The 22827-nt window shown below is 36.2% G+C and overlaps 4 protein-coding genes and 1 pseudogene across 4 annotated transcripts; all 5 read left to right on the top strand.

Moving 5' to 3' along the window:
• Positions 1-4039: 4039 nt before the first annotated feature.
• LOC134267485 (histone H1-like) lies at positions 4040-4527 on the top strand (annotated as a pseudogene).
• Positions 4528-10371: 5844 nt separating this feature from the next.
• On the top strand, positions 10372-10866 carry LOC134267486 (histone H3-like). The gene is given in 2 exon segments (XM_062749685.1): positions 10372-10737; positions 10739-10866. Coding segments are annotated over 2 exon segments (411 nt in total). The 3' UTR covers positions 10784-10866.
• Positions 10867-11962: 1096 nt separating this feature from the next.
• Positions 11963-12437, top strand: LOC134267487 (histone H4). Its single transcript, XM_062749686.1, has one exon. The coding sequence runs from the start codon at positions 11984-11986 to the stop codon at positions 12293-12295; it is 312 nt and encodes a 103-aa protein (XP_062605670.1). The 5' UTR covers positions 11963-11983; the 3' UTR covers positions 12296-12437.
• A 1652-nt stretch (positions 12438-14089) lies between these two features.
• On the top strand, positions 14090-14523 carry LOC134267484 (histone H1-delta-like). The gene has a single exon (XM_062749683.1). It carries the CDS (start codon positions 14146-14148, stop codon positions 14521-14523), a length of 378 nt encoding a protein of 125 aa, XP_062605667.1. The 5' UTR covers positions 14090-14145.
• A 728-nt stretch (positions 14524-15251) lies between these two features.
• Positions 15252-21951, top strand: LOC134267488 (C-type lectin lectoxin-Lio3-like; the record flags this gene model as incomplete). The annotated part of the gene is made up of 5 exons (XM_062749687.1): positions 15252-15413; positions 15538-15616; positions 16327-16421; positions 18554-18654; positions 21799-21951. Coding segments are annotated over exons 1-5 (590 nt in total), but the record flags the coding sequence as incomplete, so codon positions are not given.
• Positions 21952-22827: the final 876 nt, after the last annotated feature.

The following is a 22827-nucleotide window of genomic DNA, read 5'->3' as shown; positions in this document are numbered from 1 at the left end:
GAATATCATTGAAAAAAAAAAGGATGTTTATCATATTTTTTTTTGTTTGTAAAAGAAAATAAAAGAAGAAATAAGTTTTTTGACCACTTTTAAGGTGGAGAACCCATTTAAATAACAAATTGCTTTTTGGGTACTGACACTTTATATATCTTATGATAAACTGTCTTATATTTTAGCAGTTCACAAATTTATCAATGAATCTGGAAGATTTAATTAACATTTTAATTTATTAATTTTACTGTAAATTTAATTTAAATTGTTATTATTTGAAATTTACTAATGTTCAATTTACAACACCAGGGGGAAGAACTTGTAGTTGTAATAATTGTTTCGTTCCTTTTGGTTAAAATAAAATATGTTCAAATCAAATCAAAAAGAAAAAAAGGAACTATCGGCTTTGGCTTGTTTAAAATATAAAACTTAAAATAATAATAATAATAATAAATGGACTTTTCATTAACTGACTCGGAAAAGAGAAAAGAAAAAAAAAAAAAAAGATTATGATAATATATAACGAACTTAAACTGTCTGTAATTATGCAAATCAAGGCTTAAAAACCCAAAAGGGAGGAAGAACAGACAAACCAATCATTACGAGGCAACGACTGCCTTGGGGAGTAAAATTGCACTACCGAACTTTTAAAAACCCTTTTTTTCTAGCGCGTCGTTAATTGGCGCTATATATCCCGGGTTCTCGGGTTCACGCATTTAGCAGTTTTATCTAAGGAAACAATGTCTGGTCGTGGAAAAGGAGGAAAGGGGTTGGAAAGGGGCGCTAAGGTCACAGAAAAGTCTTGAGAGACAACATCCAGGGCATAACCCAGCATCCGCCGTCTTGCACGCAGAGGTGGAGTCAAACTATCTCTGGACCATCTATGAAGAGACCCGTGGGTCCTGAAAAATTTTTCCCTTTAGAACGTATTCGCGAGCTGTCACTTACACGGAGCATGCCAAGAGAAAAACCTCCCCGCCATGGACGTTGTCTAGCCCAAAAGACAAGGACGTACTCTTAGGGATTGGTGGTTAGACATCCCTGCCATCTTGAGCTTAGCAGCACAACAACAAACGGCCGTTTTACGGCCACCAAACTTTAGAAAAGATCCCTCTCAAAGACGAAAAAAAATAAAAAATTTAAAAAAAAAAAAAAAAAATTTTACAATTATAATATTGCACAGGGTGAGCGAACTGAATGCAAAATTCGCATCAAAACCTTTCATTCATTCAAAAACTAAACACAATATATATAACATGATTGATTTTTAAGAAATCACTGTCTAGTTTTGCATAGATTATCCCATGTTTTACCACTTTGGTTGATGTCCCTACATTTTATTCGACTAGACAGTGATTCCTTACTTTTGCATTTCGTTTGAAATAAAATTTGTAGATTAATTTTAAAAAATTTAAAACATAGATTCAAATTACTCCCATGCCATTTTTAAATAGTCCTGCCCACTGCCGTCAAACACACAGGGCCCCCGGAGATTTACAGAAATTTTTGGCCCCCTTTAGCGTCAACACAGAGATGTGCAGAGCGCACGAGATTTGCATATATTAAGATTTCAACTCCGCTAGCTTTCAAAGAGTTATCACAGAGAAAAAAAAAAAAAAAAAAAAAAAAAAAAAATTATGGAAATTTTCTGTAATACTTAATGTATGTTCAGTAAAAAGGGTAAAAAGATAATGTTCGTAATCCAGTATTTTTGAAGTTTGAGTGTCAGATTGCTCATCATATTAGATTTTTAAAACCTTATTTTTGGCGTTTTTAAAAACATCTATTACAAATATGTTTTATGTATTATCCCCTCTTCTGAAGATAGGTGAAGCAACATATTTCCTTATTTATTGTGTACATTGCCGTTTTAATTAAAAAACAAATTTGCCATTTAAATGAAACATTTCAAGTAAAGGTTGTATCTAAAACTAATTAAAAAAATAAAACACTTTAATTCCCAATGTTTCTGGGTTTCCCGATAAAACACAGAATTTGCATTTTAGAGAAAATAAAATCTATGTATTTATTAAGTCGAGTTTTCATTAAAAATATAATACATTTCGTAAACAACCAATTTTTTTAACACTGTAGAGAAGGAATCTTTTCGAAAAATTTGGGGCCCAAAGGGCCCGTTTTGTTTGAGTGGATAAGGGTTATTTTATTTACTGTTTGGATTTGGTGAGGCCCTTTGGTTTCCCCTCGATACGCGTGGGCCAATTCCCCGGGGAGAGGAGAGGGACGGGCGGGGGCCTCCCCGCTGGTGTGAGTTTGCTTTTGAGGAGCCAGACGGAGGCCTCGAGCGTTTCTTTCAAAGATGTCATTGACAAAAGAGTTCATAATGTATGGCCTTGCGGAAAACCCCGGTGTCTGGGGGGGTCACCTTGTAGATGTAAATGGCGAGGTTTCCCTCCTCTTCCTGCGCTTTTTCTTATCCCCAGTTCTCTGGGTCTTGGCCTTGGTGACTGCTTTTTAGTCCTTTGATCCACTTTGGGGGGCATGTTTACAGGTTAGAAAAAATAACCGAAAATATGAGTTCAATATTCGCCTGCGGCTTATATATCACGACAGCGGATAACCGTGGCTAAGTGCTTTAGGGCCCCTCGAGAAACATCTATTTTGGCGAGCGACAAAGTGTGTAAAATACGATTGCGATATTGGCGGGCAGTTTCCGCCTGCGTTTTAAAATGGGGTGGCGAAGGGTGTTTAGAGTTATTGTTGTTTTTAAATTTTGAGCTTGAACTACTTTTAAATATTAAAACAGATCAAAGATGCAGGACGTGGTAAAGGAGGCAAAGTGAAGGGAAAGGCCAAGAGCCGATATCCCGGCGGGACTGCAGTTTTCCCCTGGGTGTATCCACCGTCTGTTGAAAGGAAGGGGAACTACGCCGAGAGAGGGGAGCCCGGCGCCCCGGACCCCCCCGCCTTTTTAAAATTTGGCCGCCGAAGTCTTGGAGTGGCAGGAACGCCGCCCGCGACAACAAAAAGACCAGAACTCCCCCGTCACCGCAGCTGGCCATCCGCAACGACGGGGAAATTTAAAAAACCCCTGTCCGGCGTGACCATCGCCCAGGGGGGTCCCCCCAAACATCCAGGCCGTGCTGCTCCCCAAGAAGCCCCAAAGTCAGCCACAAGAAAAAAGTCTGTGTACTTTTGATATCAAACGGCCGTTTTCACGGCCACCCAATTTTTTGAAAAGATGCCTTAAGATCAGACGCCAAGAAACGAAACTTGAATAATTTTATTATAATAAAAACAAATACATGCCATCACATAATGGAATTAAAATTCTATATATGATTTTAAATCTATGAATGGACTATATTGTTTAAAAAAAATTTACATACAAACGAGAAAACTTTAAATTGCCAAAAATTTTATAAGTTCCCTATCCAAAAGTACACAGTTTAACAGGTGTACTCAATTTTCATCATTACATAAACCCCGTTGCCCTTGAAAAAAAATTTAAAAATTTAGTGTAATTTTTAAGGGAAAAATTTGGGCAAATTTTAAGAAATTTTTCCCCCCTTTCCCCTACATTTTAAAACAAAGATAAAGGGGAAAATTTTAAAAAATTTTTTAACGGGGGAAAATCTGAAATAATGGAATTTTGAGTTTTAAACAATTAAAAAAATTTAATAATTTTTAATTTTTTTCTGACTACACTATAATTTTGGGCGATATACCCCAGGTTAAAAAGGGGAAAAAAAAATCGTGTCATATATTTTGCGCTTTCTAAAAATATTGTCTTTGTGTTTTTTTAAGGCCAAAAAGATTATTAAAAAAAAGATATTAAACAAAACAAGACATTTGCATGCATGTATGCTGTGTTAGTTATAGAATATCATCTGCTCACGGAGAAAAGTTTTCCGTTTGACTGGGGAATTAATTTTAAAATCGGACCTTTTTTTAAATGTAAATCATCTCGTTAATTTATTTTCCCGTCTTTTCCTTTTTTTAATTTTTGTTCCCCTTTCCTTATATGTTGCCTTTGCATGAAATATAATCAGAAAAACCACGACAAAAAAAAGGCTTTTGAATTAATCTCATGTCATTTAATTTATGGCTACTGTCACAGGCCATTCTTAAGTACATCATGGCCAACTACAAAGTAGGCAACGATGTTAACTCCATCAACGCTCACCTGAAGATGGCCCTGAAGAATGGTGTCAAAAAGGGTGCTCTGAAGCAAGCAAAGGGCACAGGCGCTAGTGGCTCTTTCAAACTTGGAGACAAACCCAAGACCGAAAAGAAGCCTAAAGCCAAAAAGTCGCCAAACCCAAGGCAGCCAAGCCCAAGAAGGCCGCCGCCAAGCCCAAGAAGCCAGCCGGAGAGAAGAAGGCCAAGACACCCAAGAAGAAGGCAGCAGCTGCCAAGAAACCAGCCGGACCCAAGAAAGCCAAGTCCCCGAAGAAAAAGGCAGCCACCAAGTCACCAAAGAAGGCAGCAGCCAAGCCCAAGAAGGCCAAGACCCCCAAGAAGGCAGCAGCCAAGAAAACCAAGACTCCCAAGAAAGCAGCCGCCAAGAAATAAGCAGTCTGCTCGAACCAAAAAGAAAAAAAAAAATTAAAAGCCCTTTTCAGGGCTACCCACATTTTTAGAAAAGATGCCTCAATATCAGTCGTAAATGAAACGTGTGTGTGTGATATTCTCTTATACCTTCTAATATCCTGAAACACTTACATATAGCAGTAAGTAAAGTTTATGAACATTTTATTTTCAGGTGAAAGAAATAAATATATAATCAATGACATTATATATATGTATGTACAGAACCCCCCACACTCATGCACTGGTTGTGAAATTCAGAATTCAACTATCATGCAATACACAAGTCAGAGTATAGGTGTTATGGCCATAACTTTCATGTCTCACACTGGGCATGAATGGGTGCATACTTTGTTGCATTAATTTCTACAACCGCAAATTTTCATGCAAATGGCCTGTAGCTTTTACATGGTTGAAACACTCATGCACTGGTTGTGAAATTCAGAATTCAACTATCATGCAATACACAAGTCAGAGTATAGGTGTTATGGCCATAACTTTCATGTCTCACACTGGGCATGAATGGGTGCATACTTTGTTGCATTAATTTCTACAACTGCGAATTTTCATGCAAATGGCCTGTAGCTTTTACATGGTTGAAAGATGCCTGAAATGGAAACACCCTCATTTATTTGCATGTTTATTTACATGGTACAGATGACACACTTCAAAATATTATTTCTAAATATAATCAAGGTTTAAGGTCTTGGACCTTAAGTTTGACAATACTTTTAAATAAATGCTTTTAATAAAGTATCTTAAGCTAAAGAGGATAACTGATACAAAGAATACACAAAGCAGAAGTGAAAACAAAATATCAAGATTCCAAGAAAGCTAACCAGTAAAGAGCCATCAAACTCTTGTTTATTTCATTTATTCAATATTTATGTATTCCCATGGCTATAAAGCACATGAACACCTTAAATGAAAATCAAGGTTTAAGAAATAAATAAGGAAAGTTTATATGTGATATCATAATTAATAACAATTAAAAATAATAATAGAATTAATATTTTAAGTGAGTGCTGAATGTCTGTCATCACGGTTATTGTCCTAATTACTGTGACTGTACTTTTCTTTTTTTTCAGCCAGCGGGTCTGTTAAAATTCTTTTTTAAAACAGCAAAACATTGATTTTAACAAAGTACAAATTCTGTGCAAAAAGGTGGATTGAAATGATTTCAGCTAAGACCAATCGAAGCGCGCTACAAGCGGCTAATCACAAGGTGTCTTTCTAGATCCCGAACCAATCACAAACACCCTTACTTCGTGCGCGCTGATCTTGAAGCTTGATCAAAAAATATTCACGAGCCACGGAACCGTATAAAACTATTCTACACTCGTCCTTCGTCATTCATTAAGGTCTTCCGCTCAGGCGGAAGACCTTCTACTGATTCTGATGGTTAAGATTATTCCTATTATTCTTTTTTTTTTTTTTCCTAGACGCCAACTTTGAGACCTCGTAACTCGCTCATTTCTTAACGGATTTCACTCAAATTTTCAGAGTTTTTGGACGTTACAAAACTCAATTTAAATGTTTTCATACATTTCAAAAATTCCCTTCCGCTTTTGAGTTATTTCCCTTTAATTGAAAATTTGGTGCTGTTTGTTTCCAGACAAAGGCTCAGAAACGACAAAAGCTGGAGCAGAATGTCTACTGCATTTAAATACTAGAAGAATTGAAGTTGTGCACATCGGTTTTTCTTTTTCGATTTCTGCGCTCAAAACGGTGCTAGATAGGGGTCAAAAATAAGAATGCCTAAAAGCGCAAAAATTTACATCTATTTCCTTATGTATCTTTCAAACTAAAAATAATTTGTTAAGACATGTTTCACAAATATTGTGCATAATTTTAAGATCTATCATTTGACATCATTAAAAAGGGGCTGGCCCCTCAAATTAGGGGTCAAAGGCGCTCGAAAGTTTTTGCTTTATAACTTAAAAAACGGTAAATATTTCGATATGATTATCGATTTGAAATGGGTTCTTTAGCATCTTATTGATCTCATGAAAACGTTATTTTGTTCTAGTCATGTTTTATTAGATGAGCAGAAAACTTTATAGTCCATGTACAGGTAAGTGATTTTATACGGCAAGTGAAGAAGAATTCTATATGCGTACGCGTATAACACGTATAACTGAAATTAACTGGATAAGAATAATATACCTAGCTAAATTGAATGTTAAACTTTGTTGAAATAAGATTTTTAACGTATTCTCTAGCTGGATGTCATACAGATTATTCAGAGACAACTTTCTCCCTGTGTTTAGTGTGAAGAACAAGACGGGAGAGAGGAAAAATACTTTTAAGTATTAATATTCAATGTAGCATTATTTATTTTAAAAAAAATTCAAGCTTAAGATAATTCACTGTCATTCAATTCATGCATCGTGAATTTTCCTCGGACCCTGAAAGTTTCGTGTGTACAGTGTGCATGTTTTGTGTGTACAGTTATCACATGGTTATGAAACCCGTTTATCGATCGCGCATTGAACTGTATACATTCGTGAGGTCAACATTACCGCTCTTTGATTTTTACTAGAGTCCTAGATTTAAGATCAAGAAAACATGTCATTTGCGCTAATCGTAAGAATATTTCTATACACAAATTTTAAGGTTTTCTTGAACATGATTTAAAAGTTTTGAATGTCGGATTCTATTCTTTGACGAATGAATAAAAGGTGCTGCGTTTACGCGCGCTTTTCTCATCTGCTGAGGTATCTATGGACGAGTTCATCGGTTACACTGAAGGGTGACACAGGATGACCTATCGATAACTCTGCCAATTTTGATAGTAATTTTAATTGCACATGTACCATTAACATGTTCAATTCTACCCTTGTGAAGTCCATTATAGTCTCATTATTTAAAAAAATTGGGGATATCAATACTGCAACTTGTTTTTGATTTGTGCGGATGATTCTATTATTGGAAAGGCACACACGTAGTACGACGATTTTTTAGGCCCCGTCTCCCCCTCCACTTTGAAGTAATTGCAATCGTAACATGTATACGGGCCTATATCAAGTTATTCTAACTGCTTTATATCAGAAAAATTTGCGATGTTGTTTAAATTAGCAAATACCTATAAACATTGCACAGTAAATTGTAAGTGGAAGTGACGTTTCCAATTCTCATGAAAATCGAAAATGAAGCAACTTGGAGATTTGCATGAATTGATACATAACTTATAATTGCATTGTACCGAATGTATTCCTTTTATTTCCTCGAATAAAAAGAATATCACTATGATACGATTTTACGGGTACATGATGGTAACTAAATACATGCTGTTTTATACGGAAGAGCCCCCAAAATATATACATTCCGAGATTTCAGAATACGAGAGAAAAAAATGAATAATTAGAAATTTTTTTTAACAAATTCAAAATTGTTTCTGAGAAAGCCATGTAGTTGCATACAAATATTCCAAGCCATTCTTTCGTGTTTATTGGACTAAAAGAGATAATTAAATTTCCTCTCATCGCGATACGTAACCCCCCTTCCCTCAAATGATACGTTTTCCTTCAGAGTCAAGAATGTCAGTTGGTTAGTTTGTTCAGGTACGTACAGGTCAGGACTGGTGTTGAAATCCATGATTAATCCATAACCTATTATAATGTTAACCAACAATCATACGCGACTTTTTTTTTATTCACAGGTCGTCAAATAAATGAAAAAAAGATTAGTATGCATCACTAAACTTTCCTATATATAAACGTTTTAATTTCTAAAATTTGTGCCGATTAAAGTGTTCATTCGAGCATCGAAGTGTATACATGTATTAGTTTCTTTGGGTAAGGGGGGGGGGGTACAGTTTTTACTGCGTTTGATTTCCGGAATTTTGCAATGCTTTTCTGACACTTTTAATAATTTCATTTCTAACATTCATTTTTTTCATTCTGGATTTTTACACTATATTTCAAGCAATTTAAAGTTAACAAAGAAGATGGAATCATTATTTTAATAGAATATATTTGGTTAAATTAACACAAGTGAACTTGTGATGAAAATTTATTAAACGAAAGTCAAGCAATAAAAAGTTAAAGTTTGTTTTTTGAAAAATAAATCAAATCAAGTCACAGAAAACAAAGACAAGTTGTAAAGCTCACACACCGACACACACACCCGGTAGCTCAGAATAGTCCAGAGTAAAACTATATTTTCTTGATGACGGAATGTCCAGTACATGTAATGTTCACGTCCGGGATAGTCCACGGCGGATCTAAAAACTCTCTCATACAACATACGGGATTCACTCAAATTTCAATTAACACATTTACGCAATTTATATCATATACATACAAGTCAGACGCTCTTTGATGTAGAGGATTGACACTAATTCCTTAGATAAATACTTAGTGACAAATTCCTTTTTTCTATTTAAACTCAATTTGATAGGTTAATAACTTAAGCATATGTCAAAAATAAGCATTAAAAATAATTCTTTTCATAAAATTAAATTTTGTTTAAACAATATAAATCACTAGCAGCGCAAAGACAGACGTTTAAAAAAAAAAACAGAGGTGGAATCAGGCGAATTAAATCCTTTGATGGCACCACCAACCCCGTAACGAGACATCTCATCGAAATGACCGGTCTCCGCGTCTTGAACCTCCAAGAACATGTATTGCATGTTCTTGAATAATATGTATTAATAAGTCTTTAAGGAAATCTCATGTGGGAAACCTGATTTATATTCTAATATATTCTATTGTGTAATTTTTTTAATTATTCGTACTTCTCAATCTATCATGTTCAAATTACATGTATTTATTTTTTAGGGAACATTAAACCTTATTCGTCAGCCAGTCTGTCCATCTGTCACGAGAACTTTAAACTTGATAATAACTATTGAATGAGTTGAAATAGGACTTTGATATTTCACATGAGCATTATTTGTGACATCTGATTTTCAAATATACTGTGATTTTTGACCCTGTGACCTTGATCTTGGAGCTTGACCTACTTAAAAAAAATAACATTACTTTAAATTGACCATAGCTTTTGAAAGCTTCCATTTTATAAAAATGTATTAATTGTGACAACGCCTTTTAAAATTCACTAATTTTTTACCCTTTGACCCTGAAGTTTGACCTGCTTTTCAAAAACATTAACAATACTCATACCTTTTGACTGAGAAGAGATAGGGCTTTTATTTTATCCCTGTGAATTACCTAAGACAACTCTTTTCTAAATACACTGATTTTTGACAACTTGACCTTGAGGCTTGATCATAACTTTTTTAATGAGGAGAGATAGGGCTTTCATATTACACAAACATCACAATGTCATGTACGTAACCTGTGATAAAATCATATCAAATGCTAGTATATCATGAACTTTGAAGTTTATCCGGCTTTTCCAAAATTTAAACATTGCTTAAAATTGACCATAACTTTTTACACATGTATATTAGCTGTGACAAGGCCTATCTAAAAAAAGGTATGGCTTAAATCATGGAGAGTTTGTTATGGCCTTGAATCAAGGTCATTTAGGATAAGATATTTTGACTGGATGCATTGTTTGAAAAAAATATGTGTGAATTTGTCAATACAGTAGCACACAAATGGGGTATGCTCATCACCATCTTGTGTCATGGTGTGACCCAAGGTCATTTTGACAAGGTCAAGGTCGCAAACATTCCTTTACTATCACTTTTTTAATAGTAAAACATAATAAGATGATATCTACCCTTAAGAGATTGCTTTATCATTAGAATGTGACATGACCTTGACTCAAGGTCATTTCTCTCTGTCCGTAGCTCCGACGGAAGACCTACTCGTTGCTTTGCAACGAGCTCGGCTCTAGTTTTATCTGAATTCAGGGAAGATGGCACGTACCAAGCAGACTGCAAGAAAATCTACAGGAGGCAAAGCCCCACGAAAACAGCTGGCTACCAAGGCAGCCCGTAAGAGCGCACCAGCCACCGGTGGCGTTAAGAAACCTCACAGATACAGGCCAGGAACTGTTGCTCTCCGTGAGATCAGGAGATACCAGAAAAGCACCGAATTGCTCATCAGGAAACTCCCATTCCAGCGCCTTGTCCGTGAAATCGCTCAAGATTTCAAGACCGATCTGCGTTTCCAGAGCTCAGCCGTCATGGCCCTCCAGGAAGCCAGCGAGGCCTACCTTGTCGGACTTTTTGAGGATACCAACTTGTGTGCTATCCATGCCAAGAGAGTGACCATTATGCCAAAAGGATATCCAGCTTGCCAGACGTATCCGTGGCGAGAGAGCCTAAGCCTATCCTTGTCTCAGACAAACACAAACGGCCGTTTTCACGGCCACCTAAATCTTTAGAAAAGATGCCTTCATGCAATCCAAAGAAACGTAACAATAAATATAAATTATAAAACACAGGGTAGATCTACTTCGGTTTTCACATAAGAAACCTCTGAAATTTAAGGTCTGGGGATTACTGGGGAAATATTGAATGAACATTATTTATTGTATTTAAGAAAGTACTCAGAAATATACCGGCTAAAATTACGACAGTTTGCAGTCGTATTATTGTTAATGAACAAGCGAGTGTCTCGCACACACGCGAAACAAAACAAACAAACAAAAAACACCCTTACACACATTCATTCAGCAGTGTAGAAATAACACAAATGCATCTGATAACACTGATTCATCAAAAGAAGGGGATAATGAAGAAAAACACTCGTATGTCTCTTGTGTATTTCACGTACAAATGACAGATTAATTGTATTTATTAGTCACATTATGCAGAAATATGAATACATCTTGCTTATTCGGATAGAGAGAGAGAGAGAGAGAGAGAGAGAGAGAGAGAGTGTGTACAAACAATAAAACATTGAATGCTGCTTTTAAAGGAAAATTGAGAAATACTATGACAAAGTTAGTTTATTGATCTCCATTCAACAATTGTGATTTAACCCTTTATACATTGATTATAAAAAACCTATAAAATTTCATTTCATTTTTGTTTGTTTGTTTTTCCTTATGATACATTTGTTAAATATTTATATAGTGGTGTCAGATTTAATTCAGATTATTGGGTTTAATGTAATACTCTGATAAAAAAAAAAAATAATAATAAAATGAAATAGATAAAAAAGAAAGCAAGAAACCAACCAAACAAAGAAAAAGTAACAAAATTCCTATGAATAAATATTAAATCGAAACATAGAATTATATCTAAATATTGAGCCACAAATATGGAAAGGCTGAAATTATGATGGCTTAAAAATATGTGACACGGTTTAGTAGCAGCTCAAGGGTATACAAATGTAAACAAAAACATATGTAAGGCGCGCAGAGCGTAAACCAATCGCGCTGTGGCTTTCAAGTGTGCTTTCGGGACTTGCCGAGTTTTCAAGACATTGTAGTTTCTAGCGCGTCGTGTAGTGACTGCTATATATACCGTGATCCCGTCGTGTTAGAATATTTCAGGAGATTATCTACTGAGAGCTAAACTATGTCTGGACGTGGTAAAGGAGGAAAAGGTCTTGGAAAGGGGGGCGCTAAGCGTCACAGGAAGGTCCTGAGAGATAACATCCAGGGTATTACCAAACCCGCCATCCGTCGTCTTGCACGCAGAGGTGGAGTCAAACGTATCTCTGGACTCATCTACGAAGAAACCCGTGGTGTCCTGAAAGTTTTCCTTGAGAATGTCATTCGTGATGCTGTCACCTACACAGAGCACGCCAAGAGGAAGACTGTCACAGCCATGGACGTTGTCTATGCCCTGAAGAGACAAGGACGTACCCTCTACGGATTCGGTGGTTAGATACCCCTATGAGCATTTGCTTTTGAAGAAGCAACAACAAACGGCCGTTTTCACGGCCACCCAAATTCTTAGAAAAGATGCCTCTAAACAGACGTGTAAAAAGAAACGTGTGTGTTAATAACTTGACAGTTCTTTGTTAATTATATAATTGTCAACAAATATATGTTACTGGAATGGGGCATAACATAGCTAGTCCTGCAGTAACTAGTTCACAGGGTAGGGAAAACAAAACAGTAATTATTTTTTTATGTTCCTATAATCCGAATATAATTGATTTACATTTTATGCCATGTCTCCTTTCTGATTTTCAAAGAGGGGGCCAGGTTGAGAGAGAAAACATCCCCCCCCTCCCCTAATTGTTAAAATGGATATGATATTCTACAAAGACGCATCCAGTACACACAGCAAATTAAACAACACGTAGGGTTAGCTATCGTTACAGCTTTCTAAAACTTGTTGATTAAAGAAACTATAAAAAAAAAAATGAATAGATAAATACAACTCTGCACACAACTCTTCTGGTCAATTCTACTCTGACAAGGAAGCAAGAGTTATCCTTCTTGTCATAAACTTCATATTCCTTGAAGTGATTAGATGCTGATTTTTCCTCAACATTTGACCCTTTCATCAATAAATTTATATATAAATTCACAGTTGTCTTTTTTTCTTTTTGGTTCTTCTTCACTTTATTATATTTGCATCCAAAGCCAACACAAGGTACGACAACATTGACATGGTTATTTTTTTTTCAAAAGAAACAAAAACATCTATTTCTGAAAACCAGCATGGTTTAATAATGTGATGAATCTTGATCCTCATCCATGTGAGAAACAAACAAATGCACATGCACACACATAAAAAACAAAATGTTAAGCGAGAGGACATTTTTATACGCTAACGTGTGAAACACTAGTTCCAAGGATTCATATATTTATTTATTTCATAACGTAATATATACATATCCGATATGTTTATCATCCTTGTACATTTTCAAATTGCGTAGAAATAATAAATACTATTAATATAATGAATTTCTATTTAACATACAATGCATTTCTTTTCTTTCTCTCAAACTTTCCCCTGAAATACACTTTATAAATGAAGACCTTTTCTCATGCTCTCAGCTTTCATGTCCTGTGAAGATAACCTGTAATGGGTAATGTATTTTGTTTTTTGCATTGTTGAAGGGGTTACTCTTCGCCAGTACACACAATAAGGCATGTATTGAGACAGGTAAGTATAAAACTCGTTTTATTTTACAAAAATCTTATACACTTTACAGCTGATTGATAACTTTTTGTCATTGTCATAGTCACACAGCGCCAGTTTAGTACAGGCATAACACTGTGTAGTACAGTACATAGTCCTTAGTTGGGTGTTTCTCGTAGTTTGAGGGGGGGACTGATTATAATTACAGGCCGGGAAAATCAAATCATCATTCTTAAATGTGTATTTTAAGAAAAATTTAGATATCGTTACTGAATTCTGCCTCTCAAGTGAACAATTTAACTTGCGAAATTCAATCGTGACTGTCTGGGGGCCTAATTTGTTGAATTTGAACACTGCAATAAGAACAATCTAAAAATGTGAATAGATAGAGTGATAGACAGATTTATGACATATTGGGATGAAGTTCCTTCTTTAAGCTGCAGCAAGGATGCAAATACCCACATTGAAACACACATGCAGGATCAAAATTACAGTCGTCTCGACACACTGGATGTTTTCTAGGCGTTCCGCGCACGGTGTAAACAAAAACAGCAAGTGCGTGTGACCTGACTATTTCACTGACTATTTCACTGTTCACAGTTCCTGAGAAGTAAGTCGACGTTTTACACCCGTAAGTAGCCATGGCCGATACTGCCGCACCAGCAAAGTCCCCAGTCAAGAAGAAGGCCGCAAAGCCTAAGGTGCCTGCTGCCCACCCCAAGTACATTGACATGATCAGCGCTGCCGTTGCATCTCTGAAAGAACGGGGTGGCTCATCCCGACAGGCCATTCTTAAGTACATCATGGCCAACTACAAAGTGGGCAACGATGTTAACTCTATCAACGCCCACCTGAAGATGGCCCTGAAGAATGGTGTCAAAAAGGGTGCTCTGAAGCAAGCCAAGGGCACAGGCGCTAGTGGCTCTTTCAAACTTGGAGACAAACCCAAGACCGAAAAGAAGCCTAAAGCCAAGAAAGTTGCCAAACCCAAGGCAGCCAAGCCCACAAAGACTCGATAGCACTGTAAACCCAGGGTAATTATTAATGTTTGAAAATAGCCTGCAGGCATATTACTATATTCTCCTATGAATATCCTGCAACACTTACATATAGCAGTAAGTAAAATTTATGAACATTTAATTTTATTTTCAGGTTACAAAAATAAATATATATATGTAAATACAGAACAGCCCACCCTCATGCACTGGTTGTGAAATTCCATTCAGAATATTCAACTATCATGCAATACACAAGTCTGAGTATAGGTGTTATGCCCATAACTTTCACGCCTCACACTCGACATAAAACTTTAAAGGGTGCATACTTTGTTGCATTAATTTCGACGACTGCGATTTTTCAAGCAAATGGTCCTGTAGCTTGTACATGTGTATGGTTAAAAGATGCCTGAAAGCCATAGATCCACACAATTTACAATATTGATTTTTCTTTTAAATTTAACCCCGTTTTCAGTACTGTATTGATCAGAACTTTGGTTTTATTCCTACGATACAAGTCATGCATGTTATCTAGGTCTACATACAGGAAAACGGTATCTGAGGATATATTTATGGTTTTTTTGTGCATGGTAACACGCACATGTTGATCACGTTAACGAGGACGAGCACGAACTGTATATACATGTATACAAGTAGATGTATTTAATACCCACATGCAAATTTATTACACCAAAGGATACGAAGAAGTTCTATAGTAATTTGAATTTAGTATAGAGAAAGAAATACTAGTAATGATTTTGACGATTTTGCTGCTGATTTCCATCAACTGCATGCTGGCAGATAAAAATCTCAGATCGGTCTCAGATCTCAATTCTCCATTGCTGAGCAGGGAAATCATCGATCTTCATTTTAACTTCTCGCGTTTAACTGAGAAATACAAACATTCTTTGAAGGTATGTGTAGGAAATGCAGTATATTAATTCTTTAATTATGATTTTTAAAATGGGATCCAGAATAACAATATTGTTATATGTACATAATATACTCAGTACATTTATTCATATCTTTTTTATGTAGGAAACCATATTTGAAACAAAGTTGGAAACTAAATGTACATATGTAGGATGTTCAACAAAAAGAAGCACTTCTCCATGTGGTAAAATTAAGTTTGTTAAATATCGGGAGTTTAATTACAGTGCTTGACCGAGGGAATTTCATAAGGGGGGGGGGGGCAGTAGAAGATAAGGGATATGGGGGCTTTATTGTAGCCCCCAATGGGTCCAGAGCAAAGCGTTGATGGGGATCCGGGGGCGAAGCCACCGAAAGCTGAAAAATTTTTACAAATAAGAGGTGTTCTAAATAAAAAAAAAAGTCAAAGGGGGGGGGGGGGGGTTGCATTATTACTTCGGTGAGAGATTCCTCATTGGAAGTTATGTATATTTTTTATGCTACAGGGGCGTAGTATCCGGGGGGGCCAGGGGGGGGCCTTCCCCCCCCCCACTTTATTTCCCAACCTTACTTACACTATAGGAAATTTTAATTCAAAGCCTGTTTGCCCCCCCCCCCCCTCACTTTTAGAAATGTACCGAAAATGTAGTATAAGAATTGGTACTAAAAGTAGTTGACACTGAAAAAAAGTTTACCTACCTACCCCCCCTCCCCCCCCCCCCCCCCCCCCCACGAAATAGGATTTCCGACTTCGGGCAACTTTCCCCCCCCCTTTTTTTTTTTGCTTGTCAACTTTTTCAGGTAAGTAAAAAAAAAATTTTCTCTGCCTGGTCCCCCCACTTTCAAAAACGATGCTACGCCACTGTGCTATACATATGCTATATTTGTTGTTGTTGTTGTTGAACTCTCATTTAATAGTTCTGAAGTCTAAGACTTGTCCAAAAGGATGGAAACGGAGAGGAAGAAGCTGTTATAATCTATTTCTGGAAAAAGTGAACTGGTTTCAGGCTCAGGTGAGGAAATTTTTTTAAAATCAATAAAAACAAGATAATTCCGAGAATTTGTGTACCCCGCTGAAGGAAAAACGGGGAGGATGCTCAGATTTGGGGGTCGACCCCCCCCCCCTTTCCCGGATTTGCAGAATTGTTAAATTTTGTACTGAAGCAAACAAAAAATTCCAATACGGATATAAAGATTTGAATGCTTATTCTTCGAAAGGTCCTTTTGATGTAAAATATTCATCACACAGTATTAGTTTGTAGTCTTTGTACACGTCATCCCTCATAACTTCTTTTCAGATGCTAAATACTATCATTCAGTAATTCATTAAAAAAAAAAAAATTAAAAAAGGCTCAATCGGGATTCGAACAAGGGACTTTCGCATGCAAAAGGGGAATCTTTCCCCTCGGCCATCGACGAACTTGACATATCAAGGACTTAAATGCAAACAATAAGTCACATACATATTGTATACATGTTTACATCACTTTCTACATTGTCAAATAAAAAAAAACGAGTGTTGGTACTTTAGCCTCTACTAAGCCCTTTGACTTCAAAATAGATATACATGTACAGGCGTGTTCTTCAGGCCATAGGGAGTAGTCATGTTGAAATTAATTGCAAAAGTTTAAAGGCTTCTCGAGAAATCGCTTGGAAATGAAAGTGTACAGACAGACAGAATTACAGCCGAACGGAGGGACGGACAGAAGGGGTTGGGGGTTATGGTATTAAATTTAATTGTAAAAACTCAAAAGCTTCTTGAGATATCGCTTGGAAGTAAAAGTTTTACACACACATATACAAAATGTATAAATTTACGACCTTGACCTTTAACCTCAAATTTAATTAGGGTCTTCATTTAGTCATAGAAAATTGTGGTATAAAATAACATTGCAGAAGCTCAAAAGTTTATCGATATATCTTGCAAAAACGAAACTGTTAAAACAGACAGAATTTTTTTTAAACTTATGAAATTGGCCTTTTGACCTCAAAATCAATTGGGATCTTTCTTAGTCCATAGAAAATTATTGGGTAAAATTTCATTGCAAAAGTTCAGAAGCTTCTCGAGATATCGCATGGAAACGAAAGCGTTACGCACAGAGAGAACTAAAGACGGACAGACCAAAATTAATATACTCAACTTTTAATGGGGGACAAAAATTATGTCAAATACTGAACTTTTATTTTAATTAATCAAATAAAACTTTGAGGGTGTGTTCAAACTGTCGGTCTTACAGTCTGCGTTTTCTGTTTATCCTTGGGCTGACAGAATAAAATTACTAAATTATTTTGATACCGGTATTTAAATTATGCATTTTCAAATACAGAATCTTAAGGTAGTCCGATTCTCAGCTAGGAAGGATAACTCTTTAATTCATAATTTAATTCAAAAAGTCTCAAAACGAAGCTTGAATTTTTTCATGCAACAATTTAAATTTTATACTAGTACCTCTCAATGTGCTTCTAGGTTCTTTGAGGCTCTAAGAAAGGTCTTCTAACAAGTCGAAATTTTTACCCCTTAAAAGTATTTTAAAAACACATATTTAAAAAAATTGAGGTTCTTTTAATCTATCTATTAATACCAATGTTTATTAGCATGATATGAAATTAGGAGTGATTTATAGTGTTTTGCAGTGATAGGAAAATTTTTATACACTATTGTGTACTGTAAAATGATAAAAGTAATTAAATAGAAGAAAATAAAATACTTTATATGTATAAAAATCGAGCATTTTCTTCAAAAAGCCTGGATACCTATGGTTTTTATAATTATTTCTAAAATGTGTTTGTTGATCAAATTTCAAATTGGTATTTTTATGTGCATTTTTTGATGAATTTTTTTTTATAGATTTATTTAGTTTCTATATTTAATACGATTAACTTTAGAGGTGAAGTTTGAAGAATTATCTTCGGTAAAAATACACTACTTTGATAATTCAAAGACATTTTTGTGAGCCTTTTCAATAAGTCAATGAATGGCTTTCAGAACCTGAGGATCGGACTACCTTAAGTCAAAATAAGATTTATTATTTATATGCAAAAATTGAGACTTTATAGAACTTTCATAAAAGGTTCCTTATAAAACTAAATGTGTAAAATAAAGACACATAAATTGTCAAAATGATCTGCAAAAATCTCTTTATAGATAAATTGCCGGAAATACGATGCAAATCTTGTTCAAATTGAAGATAAACGTGAAGGCAAATGGTTAAAAAGACAATATCCGGGGAATAAGGCAGGTATACAGTGTACATAAAAATTCATTAATCCTAATTTTCAAAAATATTTATAAAACTAGTATGGTACAACATCCGTCTGAATCAGACTAAAATCTGTTGTCCATTTTTACGCCCCTTTAATCGAAGATTCGGGGGTACTGCAACTCCAACTTTTATTCGCGACAACTTTGTTTCGCGATTTACCAGGGATGAACAAGTTCGCGACGATTAATTTTCGCGATCAATGCAAACCTTTTTGGATCTGTTTTTAATACATGTAGACACATACACTTTAAGGACCGGTTCGCGGCGAGAAATACGAGTATTCGCAATGACGAGCCTCTCGCGAACTTCGCAAAAATTTCTCGCAGGCGAATAAAAGTTGGTTTACAGTATATAGGTTTTGCCCTGTCTGTCTGTTTGTCCGCAAAAACTTTAACTTTGTCCTTAACTTATGTTGGTGGAGTTATGGCTTTCTTATAAAACCCCTGTCACACCGGGGCTGCGTCCTCACGGCGAAAAAATGTAAAACGCCGAGGTGATCGCAGTAGAGTCTCCTACAGCGCCGTGACAACGCGACGAGATCTCTACTGAACGCCGTGGGGTCGCGTAGGGTCTCCGAGAACGCCAGGGGACGGCGATCACTTTGGGCATGCACAAAGTACGCGCCGTGTGATCGCGGTCTGATAAGAACGCAGTATCGCCGTAGCAGCGCGGTGAGATCTCCAACAACGTAGTGGGAGCTCCGTACGAAAGCCGTGAAGACGCAGATGATCGCGGCACAAACGCAGTGATAGTAGACTGCGCTTCCACGGAGACCTCACGGAGATGTCACGGAGACCTTGGAGATGTCACTGCGTTTCTATCGCGTTTTTACGGCGCTACTAATGAGATTTATCGTCTTGTGATTTTTTCGACTGCGATTACACGGCGACAGCACGGAGTTGTCACTGCGATCATTGCGCTCCCATGGCGTTTCTACAGCGTCCGTTGGCGATCACAATGCGCTTTCACGGCGTTGTTAGAGCGTTGTCAGCCATCTCACAAAACAAGAGCAATGGGATCATATTTGATCAGCAATAATTCCAACGTATTTGTTGCACTACGAGCATTTAAATGAAAAAAAAAAATAATGGAAGAGAAAATTACACCAGAACTTGTTCTGTCGTTTCACTTAAATTTTGTAGAAAACTTTTCAGTGTGTTTATTTTTTTTACATTCATAATAACCATGATAAAATCAAAGAAAATCTAACAACACATCTGAACCGATGAAATTGGAAAAAAGGAATTTAATCATAAAACTATTAATAATTGTTTTATTTTTAAAATATATTTCGTACTAAATTATTTAAATAGAACATTAATATTTTTTGGCATGATTAGAAGTCTTTTCATCGTGTAACTTGAATCTTTAAACAGAAATGTTTAACATTCCTTCTGAATATAGACCAATGAGTATATAGAACGCATTGTGAACGTATTGTGAACGCAGCCAGCGCAGTAAGAACGCCGTGAACATGAGGTGACAACTCCTAATGGGCCGTGAAAACTCCGCGGAAGCGTAGTCAATCGCCGAGAGATCTCCGTGAGAACGCCGTGAGATCGCCGTAGAATCGCGTCCGTCGCCGTAGGGACGCCGTGACATATTCATATTGTGAAAATTTTACAGAAATTTGTGAAATTTTCCTGCGATTCCACGGCGATTTTAAAAATTTAACAACGCCGTAATGACTCCGTGTGAACGCAGCTTGGTGTGACAGGGCCTTAGGTATATTCCTTATGACAAGACCTTTCTTTTTGGTACCACCAAATTTGACCTTGTGGCCTTGACCTTTGTATTTGAACCACTTTTGTATAAAGAAATCCTTACTTTAACCATAACTAAAACTTCTGAATATTTGGTGCTAGGGCTTTCACACTTCACACGTGTATTTACTGTGACAATAACTTTAGATTGGGTATAAGAAATTTCACCTTTTGACCTTGATGTTAGAGTTTGACCCACTTAAAAAAAAAAAACTTTGACCATGACCATAACTTTTGAACTGTAAGTACTAAGACTTTCATATTTCATATGTGTATTCAGTGTGCCAAGTCCTTACTGTGGGTACCAACAATTTTTTACCTTTGGACATTGACTTAGGAGTTATACATGCATTTGAGAAATTTCAACCCTCACCATGAGCTGACATCCGGGGGCATCAGTGTTTCACAAACAGATCTTTTTAATTTGGCAAAATGTACGTGCTAGATCAAAGTTTTCGTTTAAATTTCTTTGTTAGAAAATCAACTTATTTCATAATTCAGAGTTTCGAAGTTTGAATTTCTCAATATGCATATTTTGATCAAAAATTGTTCGCGCCATTGCTCTGATATCATAGACCAATCCTAGTCTGGCAAAGTTCTTAATTCCTGTGTTCACTATATAAACACATCTGATAAATATTTGAAAGACTCGTGAAAAATCTCTTTCTTGAGCACAACACTATTTTAATAGAATTATATCAAGATGAAAAATAATAGTAGAGGTATTGTGAGCAATGAGCTCACTAAATGATACCTCCCTCCTCCCATATGGTTATAATTGCAAAGTCCATGTTTTGCTGTGGCCGGAAAACCCAAAATATGTGTCAGATCAAAAAGTAAAACAGGTGTACAATGGAAATATGTAATAAAGATTCTGTGAAAGTTTCTTTTAATTTCACTCAGTGGTATAAGAGGAGTTGCGGATAAGAGATGGGTACCCCAAAGCGTAACAGACAGACGGACCGAAGGATGGGCAGCTAGACGGACGTACAGATGGACGGACGAACATACTGATTACTATATAACCTCCCGCTTTTCAAGCGAGGTATAATAAAATCGTTTATATGACATATGTACAATATGAGTCACTGTAAACATAAAATAAAATTACATGGGAGCAGAACTTCCCTTGCACACAGGAGCTTTGCTCATGATCAAGTAATTATACTCATAAAGTAAACAGAGCAATATGCAAGTGAGGTTAAGTTATATAAGCTAATTTCTATGATATTCAATATTCAATAATATTTATTTTATCTTGTAATGTTTACAATACATTTCCATTTGCCAACCCGTAATTATATGATAAGAAAGATTTGTGCTAATGTCAAATTTTTATTCTACTGATTTTCTATTTTGTTAAGATTTTGGATTGATGCGTGTGATCTAGCAAAAGAGGGTCAATGGATGTTGTTTTCATCTGGGAAGAAAGCCACATACACACCATGGGGCAGTTCTGAACCAAACAATTATAAATCTGATGAGCACTGCGCTATCATTGCTGACGCAGGACAATGGTATGACGTGGATTGTCGAAGATCCTTTAATTTCCTTTGTGAAAAGACATTGTACTAAATGTCAATCACCTTTTTGATTTTAAGAATTGTTATTTGATGTAGTGAAATAAAATGGCTATAGACAATGAATTGGTTAACTCTTATTTAGCTTATTCTGGATCGATGCGGATGCAAATATGTTAGCCTACATCAGCTAATTACACCTAATGGTCACTGGCCTACTTGTTATACCCTCGCTTGAAAAGCAAGGGGTACATAGTGATGGGGGTGTTCATCCGTCTGTCCGTCTGTCTGTTACGCTTTGGGTACCCATCTCTTATCCACAAATCCTCGTATACCACTGTATGAAATTTGATGAGACTTTCTCAGAATCTTTGTTACATAGTGCCATTAAATTTACAGAACTGTAGCTCTCTGCTTGAGAAAATTCGGACAGATAAAGCAGAGATCTACAGATCCGTGCTTTGTAAAAACCTTCGATTTACGCCGCCGATTTTTTGTCGCTCACTTCATGTATTATTTTCTTATATTTTATGTTTTTCCCAGCTTTATAAATGATATCCGACAATCAATCATACATTTAACTAGTGTCATATTCCTAAATGTTTATTTTCCTTTCAACGGTTCAAGAAAGGCCGTTTGTGGAAGTGGACGTAAAAATAGGAATCTTTTAAACCGACATTCTAAATTCATAGAGGACTGTTTCGGATCACTGAAAGGCAAATAAAGTGTAAATAATTGGAGTAAAATATATGATTCATTATCGGATACCATGCTATCGGCGTAAAAAAACATAAACTACAAGAAATAATACCTGAAATTAGCAGCCAAAAATCGGCTGCGTAAATCGAAGGTTTTAAAAAGCATGGATCTGTA

This window comes from Saccostrea cucullata, unplaced genomic scaffold, assembly GCF_032062105.1.
Source record: "Saccostrea cucullata isolate Sc308-1 unplaced genomic scaffold, CSIRO_AGI_Scuc_v1 ctg13277, whole genome shotgun sequence".
NCBI classification, from domain to species: Eukaryota; Metazoa; Mollusca; class Bivalvia; order Ostreida; family Ostreidae; genus Saccostrea; species Saccostrea cuccullata.
This window is presented reverse-complemented; position numbering and strand designations above follow the sequence as displayed.

Coding starts and splice junctions, on each gene's coding strand:
- LOC134267487 (XM_062749686.1), top strand. CDS start 11,984: ATGTCTGGACGTGGTAAAGGAGGAAAAGGTCTTGGAAAGGGGGGCGCT.
- LOC134267484 (XM_062749683.1), top strand. CDS start 14,146: ATGGCCGATACTGCCGCACCAGCAAAGTCCCCAGTCAAGAAGAAGGCC.